Source organism: Balaenoptera acutorostrata, chromosome 6, assembly GCF_949987535.1.
Source record: "Balaenoptera acutorostrata chromosome 6, mBalAcu1.1, whole genome shotgun sequence".
Lineage (NCBI taxonomy): Eukaryota > Metazoa > Chordata > Mammalia > Artiodactyla > Balaenopteridae > Balaenoptera > Balaenoptera acutorostrata.
The window spans coordinates 117,759,761-117,771,862 of record NC_080069.1 but is presented as its reverse complement, the minus strand read 5'-3'; the positions used below and the strand labels follow the sequence as shown (position 1 = coordinate 117,771,862).

Sequence of the window (12,102 nt, the reverse complement as noted above, 5' to 3'; positions counted from 1 at the left end):
TTCCACCCCATTCCTCTCTAGGCCTCCTCCTCAGACTGCACCATTTTGATTTGTTAGGGTCTTTCCAGACCTTTTAAGAAAAAAAAAAAAAATGCATGAAATATACGTCCAGAGCAGTGAATAAAACGTGTGCATATGGTTTAGAGGATCATACAAGGAGCACCCTATGTGTATACTTGCGCACACGCAGGTGATATGCTTTTTAAATTCACAAGAGGGACTTGTTCTAAACAGATTCTGCAACTTGGTTTTTTACTTACCAATACATCATGGGCATGTTTTTGTGTCATCACAAATTTCCTTTTGCTGTCTAACAGCGGCGGGGCCCATCGTTTGGCTGGGTGAAGAGGGCTCGGCCAGGCCCCGCTGTTGCACATCTGTGTGGTTGCCGGGCTTTCCCTGTGCCCACAGACAGTTCAGGCCTACGCATTAAAACCTTTTCCACTGGGGAAGGTGGGGGAAGACGGCTCTGGAAGGGTTACCTCTGGCTTTGAATCAGCCTGCTCTGCCCTAAGCCCCCTTCTCGTGGGGACTCTCGCCCACCGTCTGCGGCCTGGGGAGGCGCCCGGCAGCAGGGGGTGGGCTCATTCAGTCCAGAGGGGACATGCCTCTGCCTCACCTCACTCTGCGTGGAGAGCCCGAGGGAGGTGCTGTGCAGGGCGTGTTCCTTCCCACCGACCAGAGCCCAGGAAGCTCAGTGGACCAGGCCTTGTACTCCGCCTTGGCCGGGGCGCTGATGCCCTCTCCAGAAGCAGAGGGCAGGGTGGCTAGAACCGGGCTGTGGAAGATGCTCTCGGAGTGGAGATTTCTCCTCCTGTTGATGCATGTGGGTGAAGGACAGCCAGGAAAGAAACTGCCAGCAAACAGCCGGAACATCCCACCTCCTTCCCCCTCCCCCCCACAAACCTGCTATGTCACATGTCAGACCTGCCAGGCCCTTCCCTTCCATTCTTTAATCAAAGCTCCACCACAGGCTCAGCTCCCCTTAATCAGAGGAGGAAGCTGAGGCCCAGAAAGGTGGTGAGACTTGACGCAGATCAGGCCTAGTGTCAGTTCTGGCTCTGCCGGTTAAGGTGTGTGAGCCCCTGAGCAAGTCACTTCCCCGCTCTGAACCTTAGTTTCCTTGTCTGAAGCATGTGCCCTAAGCTCTGCAGTAGAGACTTGCATGCAGCAGGTGCTCAATAAATGTCCCTGATTGGCTTGGTTCGTCTTCCAAGTCGCCAAGCCCAGCATCCCCCCAACCTCAACCTCCAGGTCTGGCAGACTTGGCTTCCACCCAGGAGGCCTTCTCAGCTCATACACCATGTTCTCACACTTTCTCGCTTCCCTCCGCATCCCTTGCTCCCTTCTACATCGCAGGAGCAGCTGGGAGTTCCCACCAGCCCCTCACTCCAGCTCCCGCCAGGGTCTCCTGCTCACCCTGCAGTGCCCTCCACCCTCCCAGCCCAACGCCAAGTTCCCACGGGCCTTCCCTCCCCTCCTGTCCGCTGGCCTGGTGGCTCCCACAGCACGGCCTTGTTTCCCAGGGAACAATGCGTCTGTGTCACAGACAACAATGTCCTTTCATCTGGGGCGCTGCCCTGGTGCACGCTGGGACATGGCACAAAGGGCGCTTTGTGCAGCTCAGGGATGTGAGCTCCTGGCTTTGCCACGTTGGAGCCGCCAGCCCGGGCCTCTGTCCTTGGGTGCCGGTTATGCAACAGGCATTCTGGGCCGTGGGGCGGGCCCGAGGGCTCTGCCTCCCCTCCCCATCCCACCTTGCCAAGCTAACCCTTGGGCTGCCAGCCATGCGCCCGCACTCCCCTCAGCCTCCCACCCTCTCCTCTGTCCCCACAGCTGGGCTTTGCCGACTTGAACCTGGCGGAGTTTGCAGGCTCGGGCTCCACAGTGCGCTGCTGCCTGCTGGAGGGATATGACACGAAGAACACCCGACAGGACAACTCCATCCTCAAGGTACCAGGGCTCCGCTGCCCCATCTGCCCCTTCCCAGCAAGGGGCGGGGGCAAACGTGCTCCGCGTCAGAGTCCCCCGAACGGTTGTTAAGAATACAGGTTCTCACCCCAGACAGGCAGTGAGAGACACTGGGAAAGATGTGGGTCCTGGGGTCAGGAAGCCACCATCGAAGGCCTGGCTCAGGCACTGGCCTCAGTTTCCCCATCCATAATCGGGGGTCAGGGGTGGACCCAATAGTCTCTTTAACGCTTTGGTGAGCACTTTCGGTGAGCTCAGCATGGCTGAGTGCTTACCACCCCTTATCTCGTGGTGTCTGACAACAGCCCCGTGGGGTGTGGTATCTATTATTGGCCCCAGTTTTGCACCGCAGGGGGCTGAGGCACAGAGGTTAGATCATCCGCCTGGGGTCACAAGCAGAGCTGGCGCGTGACCGTGCGGTCCAGCTCCCAACCACTGCCCCACACGTCATGAGGCAGCCTGAGCTCCCAGAGCATCAGTGAGCAGATGGCCTGCCGTGCCCGGACCTGGCAGACCCGGCCAGCTGCTCAGAGGGCCCAGCCGGGGCATCACCCTCCCCCCAGGCAGCTGCCGCTTTGGCCTCTTGGGACAGAGATATCTGGGCATCCGCTGCCAGCATGCCTCTCTTCCTCGTCCCCACACCCTTCCACCTGGCTGAGAAAACAGTCTTGTTGTAACCACACCTCTGCGAGCTGACCCAGCGGGAGCATGTTATGCCTGGCAGAGCCGGGCAAGAGGTGGCAGGCAAGGGCTCTGGGGCCTCCTGGGCCTTTTGCCGAAGAAACCAGAGGCACCTGAAAAGGTCCAGGCTAGTTGTTGTGAGAGCCAAGCCCTTGAAGCCTCGCTCCAGTGGCCCAGTGCATCCTCAGGCCAGATCGAGGGGACCCCAGGGGCAGGTGGCCTCCAGTTCAAGGCCATCTCCCCCACATCCTGTCTGCAGGGCCTTGAGCAGTCCCTTCCCCTGAGTCTGAGTCTCAGTTCCCTCGTCTACAGCCTGGGGCCATCACGTACTTTGTAGGTTGCTATCATGGCCAAATGAAACAATCCATTAAAAACAAAGCCTCAGGGCTTCCCTGGTGGCGCAGTGGTTGAGAATCTGCCTGCCAATGCAGGGAACACGGGTTCGAGCCCTGGTCTGGGAGGATCCCACATGCCACAGAGCAACTGGGCCCGTGAGCCACAACTACTGAGCCTGCGCGTCTGGAGCCTGTGCTCCGCAACAAGAGAGGTCGTGATAGTGAGAGGCCCGCGCACCGCGATGAAGAGTGGCCCCCGCTCGCCGCAACTGGAGAAAGCCCTCGCACAGAAACGAAGACCCAACATAACCCCCCAAAATTAAATAAATAAATTTATAAAAAAAAAAAAAAAATAAATAAAAAAAAAAAAAAAACAAAAAAAAAAAAAAAACAAAGCCTCACCCCAGCGGTCACCATTTTTGTCAGAGGTGTCCCTGTGATCTGAGCACCTCTTTCCCACCCCATCACCCCTCTGCCTGTCGCTCTGTCCCAGCCCAGATTTGGGGACCCAAACCTTGCCTTGTTTAGACCATTGCCAAAATCTTTGCCCGAGTGGATGTTACATTTCTTATGGCTTCTTGCTTTACTTTATTCAACAAACTTTCACAAGCCCCTGCCCTCTGTGTTGGAATCTGTGAACCCCTCCCCACCGTGTAGGCATCGAGAGCCTCCCTCCCACCTGCTCACCCGCTCTGAGGACTGCGAGGGGCGCAGAGGATGGAGAGTGTCTGCGGCTCCTCCCTCGAGGGCCTCACAGTCTATCTGTAGTTTTGCAATGACAGTAGCTGACTTTCCCTCCTCACTCACCCCGTGCCAGGTGCCCAGCATCCTCTCCACTATTCCACAAGGTAGGCGTTAGGATCAGTTTTGTCCTCTGCACGAGGAAACTGGGCTTCACTGAAGTTTGGTGGCTTCGCCAGGGCCAGCAAGGGACAGAGATAGGATCAGAGTCCAAGCCCATCTGAAGCCAGAGCAGGGAGGCCACAGGAAGGCCGGGCGCCTGGGCTGGGGGGTGGATGGGGCGTGGCTGATTTCTCCGGCTTTTGCACAGGTCACCATTGGAATGTTCCTGCTCTCTGGAGACCCCTGCTTCAAGACGTGAGTGCTGGTGCAGGGTGCCTGAGGGGTGGGGGCTCTGTCCTGGACACGGGGAGGGGGGACAAGGGACTGTCCCCTCCTCCAGGCTCTTGGGTTCCCCTGTCTTCTCTGACCCCAAAGTGGGGCACTCCGGTCACACCCATCTGTCTTCCCAAGGCCGCCGTCCACTGCCAAGTCAATCTCCATCCCAGGCCAGGATTCCTCCCTGCAGCTGACGTGTAAGGGTGGCGGGACCAGCAGCGGTGGCAGTGGCACCAACTCCCTGACAGGGTCCCGGCCCCCCAAGGCCCGGCCCACCATCCTCAGCTCAGGTACTGTTCCTCACCTGCCCTCCCTACCCCTCCCATGGCCTAAGGCTTTTACCTCCCCATATCCCTAGGTCCCAAGGGGGATGCTTGCTGAGAAGAGAAGGCTAGTGGGATGGCGTTCACCCACCCATGCTTCCATTAGGCAGGTGTCTGAGCCCCTCCTGTGATCTGGGCTCTGTGCGTGGCCCCAGGATCACAGCAGCACCCTGGACCGAGACTAACCGGGTCCCTGGCCTAGCAGGAGAGACAGGTGTCAATGAGACAATAAATATGTCAAATGCATGTCCAGCTACAGCTGTGACGAGAGATGTCAGAGAGACACAGAAGGTGTCCGCCTGGGGACGACCGGGGAAAGCTCCCTGAAAGGGTGTCATTTGAGCTGAATCTGGGGTGTGGTGTGCAGTGTTCCTGGCAGAGGGATGTCCTGTGAGCTCTTGCTCTGCTACTTGCTGCGTGACCTTGACTGGCCGTTTTGCCTCTCCAGGTCTCAGCGTCCTCCTCTGCAAAATGGGATCAGCAGTAGCAATCACATCTTGGGTTGCTCTGGGGATGAACTGAGCAAACGTACGTGTGTGCCTTGCCTGGCACATAGTACGTCCTCTGTATTTCCCAGCACGTGTTTTGTTAAATTATCATTATTACTAATATTATGAAAAATGCAAATGAGCTTGAATCCCCAGAGGAATCAGTGTGGCAATTAAGAGGGGGAGGTGATACCAGGAGAGAAGGCTCCAGCCTGCACCACCCCGCAACCCTGAGTGCTGTGCGGGGTGAAGCACGCCCCTCCGAGCATGAGCCTTGGCCTCTGCACCCCTTCCCTGGGGATGAGCTCAGAGCTGGGAGGAGGACTGCCCCTTAGCTGATCAGTAAGCAAGGCGGCACGCGGCGGCCCTAATTTGTGCCGCAAGAGCAATTAGGGCACAGGGCCTCAGGCCCTGTTTGCTGGGTGATTCTGCCCCCAGGGGATGGGAGCAGTGAGGGACCCTCTGACCCCAAGGGCCAGCTTCCCTCCACTCCCGTTTTTCCTGCACACCCAGCCTAGTGGGGCCCAGAGCAGAAAGCTGGGCTTCTTAGCTGCCTCAGCCTGGGGGCTGCATGCAGGAATGGGGGCTCCCCAGCTCCATTGCTCTCTCCAGCTTCAGGGTGGGGGTCCCAGAGGAGAGATCTGGGGACCAGGCCACTCCAGCAAATATGGAGCCTTTTGTGCAAAGTAGAAGAGGTGCCTCTCCCACGGGGGGTGGGATTTGAGCCCCCACAAGCCTCTATAGCTGGTTTTCTGCCTCTCGCTCTCCCTCTTCTGCAACCCCTCAGATGCGGAGAACCTGCTGACTTGAAAAGCCATGTGGCTTTGGGTGGGGACACAGGCAGGCCTGGGGTCCATCCTATGGCCTGGGTGTGCTCATCTCCGAAGAGAGGATGGATGAGTCCTTGCTTCCTGTGTTGACCAGGAGGACTGGTCGGGGTGGGGGTTACTCATGGAGCCCTGGGCAGACCCCGCCTGGTTCCCTGGAATCTCCTGCTGTCACTGTCCGAAAGTGTGTTCCCTGCCTCCCGCACCCCCTTATTCACTCCACTACAGCTACACAGACCCAAGCCCATTCAAGCCTCAGGGCCTTTGCTTATGCCGTTCCCTCTGTCTGGAAGGCCCTTTCCCTGATGCCTTATCTGGCTTCCTCCCTTCCACGCATCCTGAAGGTTTCGCATTAAGGCCACCTCCTCAGAGAAGCCTTCCCTGATTCCAGACTGGGTCAGACCCCCCCATACGCTCCCTGCTCTGCACCATTCGCCAGTTGTGGTTGATCGTGGGTCATTTTTGTTCAACATTCTTCTTTCCCACCATTGGTGCCTGTGACACCACGTCTCCTGTTCCCAGCACCCAGTAGAGCGCCCGGCGTGGAGGACGTCCCCAACAGATATTTGTGAAATGAACGAATGATCCTGGGTTCGAGTGGTGACCTGCGGCTCGGGGCAGGTTGCTGCTCCCCTGGACCTCAGCTTTTCAGTCTCTTAAATGGAAATACATAATGTGCTCTCCATCCCCCCGCCACACTCAGTGAGAGGAGGAGCAAGGGCGAGGGCGGGCACACTGGTAACCCCTGCCCCTACCCGGCTTCCAGGGGTGCCAGAGGAGCCGGACCAGAACCTCTCCAGCCCCGAGGAGGTGTTCCACTCCGGCCACTCCCGCAACTCCAGCTACGCCAGCCAGCAGTCCAAGATCTCTGGTGAGTGCCCGCCCGGCCCCTTGCCCCTGGTCTTCCACCTTCCCCGGCTCCCGGCTCCCGGTAATCAACGTCCCCGACCGCCCCCCAGGCTACAGCACCGAGCACTCGCGCTCCTCCAGCCTCTCGGACCTGACGCACCGCCGGAACACGTCCACCAGCAGCAGCGCCTCGGGCGGCCTCAGCATAGCTGTGGAGGGTCCCGAGGGCAGCGAGCGTGAGCACCGGCCCCCCGAGAAGCCGCCGCGGCCACCCCGGCCTCCACATCTGTCGGACCGCTCGTTTCGGTAAGTCTCACCATACGTGCTCCTGGAGAGCAGACCCCGCCGGTGGCTCCCTGAGCCTCTGCTTCTCTACCTGTAACGGGGACAAGGGGGCCCCCGCCACAGCGGCGTGGGCGTGGCTATTCAACCAGCTGACGCTCACAGGCGCGGCGCCCCGGCCTGGCACGCATGCTCAGTGAGCGGTTGCTGCGTGTGGTTTAGTGTCCCCTCTGTCCCCGCCTGCTCCCTTGCTCTGCAGCCTCTCAGAGGCTGGTACTTAACCTCTCAGGGCCTCCGTGGCCTCCTCTGTAAAACCAGGTCGTAGCAGCATCCGCACGTAGGGTTTGATGTGAGGGTTAAATGAATACAGTCTGGACCAGCTCTCACGTGCACTTTGAGCCTCCTGAGTGCTGCGGGTGCTTGGTCCTGTCGTCGTCGTGCCTGTTGCTGCCCTGACTGTTGTGACTCTGCCCCGCCCCGCCCCAGGAGGAAGAAGGACTCCGTGGAGAGCCACCCGACGTGGGTGGATGACACGCGGATTGACGCTGACGACATCGTGGAGAAGATCATGCAGAGCCAGGACTTCACGGACGGCAGCAATACTGAGGGTGAGCTGCCCGCGCCGGCGGGCCAGGGACGATGCCCAGGGGCTCCCTGGTGGCGCCGCCCCGCTCAGCCCCCATCCTTCCCTGTGTCCCCACAGACAGCAACCTCCGGCTGTTCGTGAGCCGCGATGGCTCCACCACCCTGAGTGGCATCCAGCTGGCCAACAGGTAGGGCTGAAGGTTCTGGGTGGGTCACGAGTGTGGCTCTGGGGCATAGTGGTGAGAGCATATGGCCTCTGTAGACCACTGACCTAGCTTTGAATGCCAGCTCTTGTCAGTGTGACCTTGGACCAGTCACTTCTCTCTGAGCCTCAGTTTCCCCATCTGTCAAATGATGTGGACCACACCACCTTACCTGGAAACCTGGGACAAAGGCCCTGGGTTTGGTTTTGGGGGTTCTGAGGAACCTTGGTAAGTGCCTAGCACAAGGCTTGGCACATAGCAGGGGCTTAATACATCTTTATTTTGGATTCTACTTTTCTTTCCCTTCCTCCTGGATCTGGGAACTCCTAAAAAATGATGATGATGACTTGTTTATTTATTGAACAAATATTTATTGCACACCAGCTACACACCAGGTACTGAGCTATCCGTAGGTGCTGGGGATACGGCAGTGAGCAACACAGATTTCTGCTGCATGATGTTCAGAGACGAGGAGGTGGTAGGATCAAACTTGGACTTGAACTCTACAGTTTTATAGAGTGCCCTCTCATGATCATTCACTTACAGCATGCTTTCTGTGTGCCTGGCTCACTGAATGAATGAACGAATGAGTGAGTGGGGGAGCTTCCCACCTGCGGGGTTGTGCTGAAGCCTTTTCCCCTGGTTCTTGTGGGCCAGATGGGAAAGTGCCCATTTAACATCTCCGGCCGGAGCCCATTTAACATCTCCAGCGGGAGCGAGAAGGGGGCTTGGCTGGGCCATGCAGGGCCTCCAGACCTCCCCTCTGGTGCTGCTCTGCTGACCCCTACTGGCTGAGGCTTGAAATTGCAACTGCCATCTTTCCATGGCCGCCTCAGCTGCCCTGGGTGGGGTGGGCAAGAAGAAAACAGAGGGCACTTCTTTGGGGCTTTGTGACATCCCTCTCTAGCCCCCTCTGAGGATGAGGAAACTGAGATGCAGGACAGGAAGAACCAATCTATTTGGCAGCAAGGTCATTGCAGAGCTGTATGCTGAGCCCTGAATGTCCACAATCCCAGGGGTGGCTCTGGCCTCCCTCAGTGGGGAGAAGAGCCAATCAAGCTCCCCAACCTTCTACTGCGCTTTTAGCAAACCTCATAATCCCTCTGAGCCTCAGTTTCTTCACCTGTCAAGTGAGGCTAGCTGCAGACCCTACCTGCCAGAGTTGTCGTGAGGATGGGCGCAGCACACCCCAGCGTGAGAGCTGCCGGTGCCCAGGAGGGCTTGGGGCATGGTCTGTGCCAGCTCTGCACTCCTACAGACTCCGATACTTAACATCTGTGTTGCCCTGGGCAAGTGATTCAACTTCTCTGAGCCTCAGTTTCTTTCTCTGCAAAATGGGGCCTGCTTGTGAAGTACTCCCAAGGGCCTGGCCCAAAGGACCTGGCCTAAAGGACCATCAAGGATGACAAGCTGACCTGTCTCTCCCCGCAGGGTCTCCTCTGGGGTCTATGAGCCAGTCGTGATTGAAAGCCATTGAGGAGCGGGCGTCCAGGCTGGAGAAGGGCCCTGCCTTCACAGGCGTCCAGACGCAAGTCATTCCACAAGGGACCTTCCCCTTCGGATCACCATCCGTGCCGCATTTCATCTGTGCCTGCTTCGTGCACTCCAGCCCCAAAGCATCATTCCATTGACCTCCCATCATTGCTGGGACGCTCATGGCCCGCCAGGGCCCCGGGCACCACTGTGAATATTCTCCTCTGAACCACTAGAGGGCAGGACACATGGGCCCGTGAAGCAGGTGGGCCAGACAAACATGGCGGGGACTGCCCCTCTGGACACCCACCTGGCCCCTCAGCGAGGACATGCAGCAACTCCTGCACATGCAGGGATGCCTGTGGCTGAGGGGCCTCTTGTCCTGTGTCCCTGCTCACTCCAGGAGCACTGTCCCAGCCAGTGGCCCTGGCAGGGCCTTGCTCCATTGCTCCCGTGCCCTTGGGGGGCCAGTCCACCCCTGGAATCCTGCCACCATGGCCCTCGGACTGCTCAGTGCTTCAGCCGTCCCTTCCCTGTGTCCCGGGGGACCTGCTGGCAGCCTCCTCCTGGGAACCAAGACCTCAAACCCCACCCACACTCCAGATTGAGACCCCACCTCCCCCCGCAACGAATGTTCTCCTGCTGCCCTGGCAGCCTGCACTTTGCACACGCTTGTCTCCAGCACAGCGCCCTGGCCCTCACCTGCCCGTGCTCTGAGCCCTTCCCAAGGATTCCTGGGCGCTGCCTGCTGTGCGGTCAGCAGCCCAGCCCTAGCAGCCCGGCTGGAACGTGGCACTGCCCCTCCCCCCTCCAGTTAGCTCCAGCTCAGGCCCGAGCCCTGTGCTGAGAACGGTGTGAGCGTGGTCGGTGGTTCCCCTCTGCCCGGGACTGGGTCCTGAGCAGCTGGCTTCCAGTAGGAGGCCAGGGCAGGTGCCTCCCAAGCCCTTGGAGCTCAGTGGCCTGGCTGGGCTGGGCTGGGCAGGCAAAGCACCCTTTCTCTCCCCTCAGGGTCAGCTGGCCCAGGCCGGGGCCAGTGCTGGAGAGGCAGGTGGGCTGTGACTGGACTGGCCTGGAGCTGGCTTCCTGGCCAGAAAAGCCTCAGCCATCCTCTGAAAGCATCCCCTCTCTGGGCAAGGGCGAGGTGGGGTCCATTAATGGGGTTTTCCCAGCGGGGGGCAGTCTGGCCCTGCCCCCGCCCCCGCCCCTCCCTAAATCCTCTGCTCTCAGCACTTTCCCCGCCCTAGTCCTCGTTACTTGCTTGAAGGTGGGTTCTGACTGCCAGCCAGTCCCTGGACAGACCCCCCTGCCGCTCTTAAATTTCACTCATTTTGTATAAACCCAGCAGGCTGGTGTTTACTTAACCCTATTCCTTTTTCCTTTTCTTTCCTCTTTTTTTCCTCTTTTTTCCTTCCTTCCTTCCTTTCTTTTTCTTTTCTTTTTTAGAGTTCACAGTTTGGTATTTTCTCCTCCCCCAGGCGAGGGGAGGTGGTTCTGTTCTCTCCCTACCCGCTGGCTGGGTCCCAGCAGGGCTGGGGATCTGGGTGGGGTGCAGATGGGGGTGTCTCCTCCCCAGGCTGGGAGGGGTCCTTGCCCTTCTGCCCCACTGGCAAGAATTGGAGTCTTGGTCTTGGAACCTCCTGGCGTTGGGACCAGAGCATTTCTAGGATTTTTGTTGTTGTTGTTTTTAATTACCTAACTTTTAGAAAATGAATGTTAGAAGGTGCCTGCTGAGGCAGGACGGAGCATTTGCTCTGGCTGGAGAAGGCTCTGGTCAGCTCTGCGGGTCCCTTCCTGCCCCACAGACACCTGGCACTTTAAAAGGGAGCTGGCTGCACTGTCTCCAGTTGAAGTGACCCCCCCAGAAGATGGGGGAATGCTGTCCTTCCCTTCTGTGTCTTCATGACCTCAGTCCAGTGAGGAGATGCATTCAGGGTGTATTTGGGGTCTGATTCAAAGTTCTGGGGCTTTAGACATAAAATAGCTGGCTTTGGTGCTGTTGGGGAGAATTCCCCAAACCAGGAACCCTAGCCCCAACCTAGGCGAGGTCTGAACTTGACAGTCACCCAGAAGGAGACAGAGCCTGCCACACCCTCCCACGCTAGGCCCTGGGCCAGGGTAATTGGACTAACAGAATTCGGCCACAACCAAATTAATGCTGGCTGGAGCCGGAGGCCTGGAGTCCTGGCCTCATCCCCACGTGGGAGCTCCTTCTTCGGCCCTCTGGTCGCCTCAAGCTCAGTGAATTCCCATTAGGTGCCCACAGCTCCGGACTTAAAATCCTATATATAGAGAGAGAGATAGAAAGAGTATATTAGAGATATTTTTGGAAAGGAATTGGTCTATGCAATGCCAGTTTGGAATCTTCTTGAAAGACAGTTTAACGTTTTTACTAGGAGATTTAAAGAAAAGAAATAAAGGTCTACAATATTTTTAGTTTTTTTTTTGTTTTTTTTTTTCTGGTCACCCCACAAACTGACCGCATGGCATGATCTGCCAGGACGGAGAATGTCCATGGCTTCCTCTCTTTAGGGAGGTGAGCAGGGAGATGGGGGGAGGGGAGGTCTTTTTTTTTTTTTTTAACACCCCTCCTTTCTAACAGAATGTTATAACACCGCCACCCCCTGATTCAGTGGGCTGTGTTTGTATCTCTGTCCCAGCTTCTATTGTAGAAAATAACATTGTAAAGGGAAATCAGCCTAGTGTCAGTGTCTTGGTTTTGGGGGGAAAAAAATTAAATGTTGCAGTTTTTGTTTGTTATGGCATGTTGGCTTTTGTTTGTTTTACTGAGTTGAAGTCGGGGTCACAGACGGCATCAGAAGGAAGCAGGATGTATAAGGTGACATGCTGGGGGTGGGGGAGATGTCGGTGCCCAGGGTTCTCAAAGTCCTGACTGTAGTTATCACAATTACCACCACTGTTATTACTCCAGATTCCTGGGGAGGAAACCGATGCCCAGAAGGGCAGTT

The 12,102-nt window shown here is 57.5% G+C and overlaps 1 protein-coding gene across 1 annotated transcript in view; it reads left to right on the top strand.

The window, feature by feature from the left end:
• Positions 1–11,898, top strand: part of EEIG1 (estrogen-induced osteoclastogenesis regulator 1) — a 36,954-nt gene extending 25,056 nt beyond the window's left edge. Inside the window, exons 4-11 of the mRNA XM_007194620.2 lie at positions 1,837–1,953; positions 4,039–4,085; positions 4,242–4,396; positions 6,511–6,615; positions 6,704–6,899; positions 7,362–7,483; positions 7,579–7,648; positions 9,095–11,898. Coding sequence (XP_007194682.2) covers positions 1,837–1,953; positions 4,039–4,085; positions 4,242–4,396; positions 6,511–6,615; positions 6,704–6,899; positions 7,362–7,483; positions 7,579–7,648; positions 9,095–9,140 — 858 coding nt within the window. The 3' untranslated portion in view covers positions 9,141–11,898. The remainder of the gene's footprint in view (positions 1–1,836; positions 1,954–4,038; positions 4,086–4,241; positions 4,397–6,510; positions 6,616–6,703; positions 6,900–7,361; positions 7,484–7,578; positions 7,649–9,094) is intronic.
• Positions 11,899–12,102: the final 204 nt, after the last annotated feature.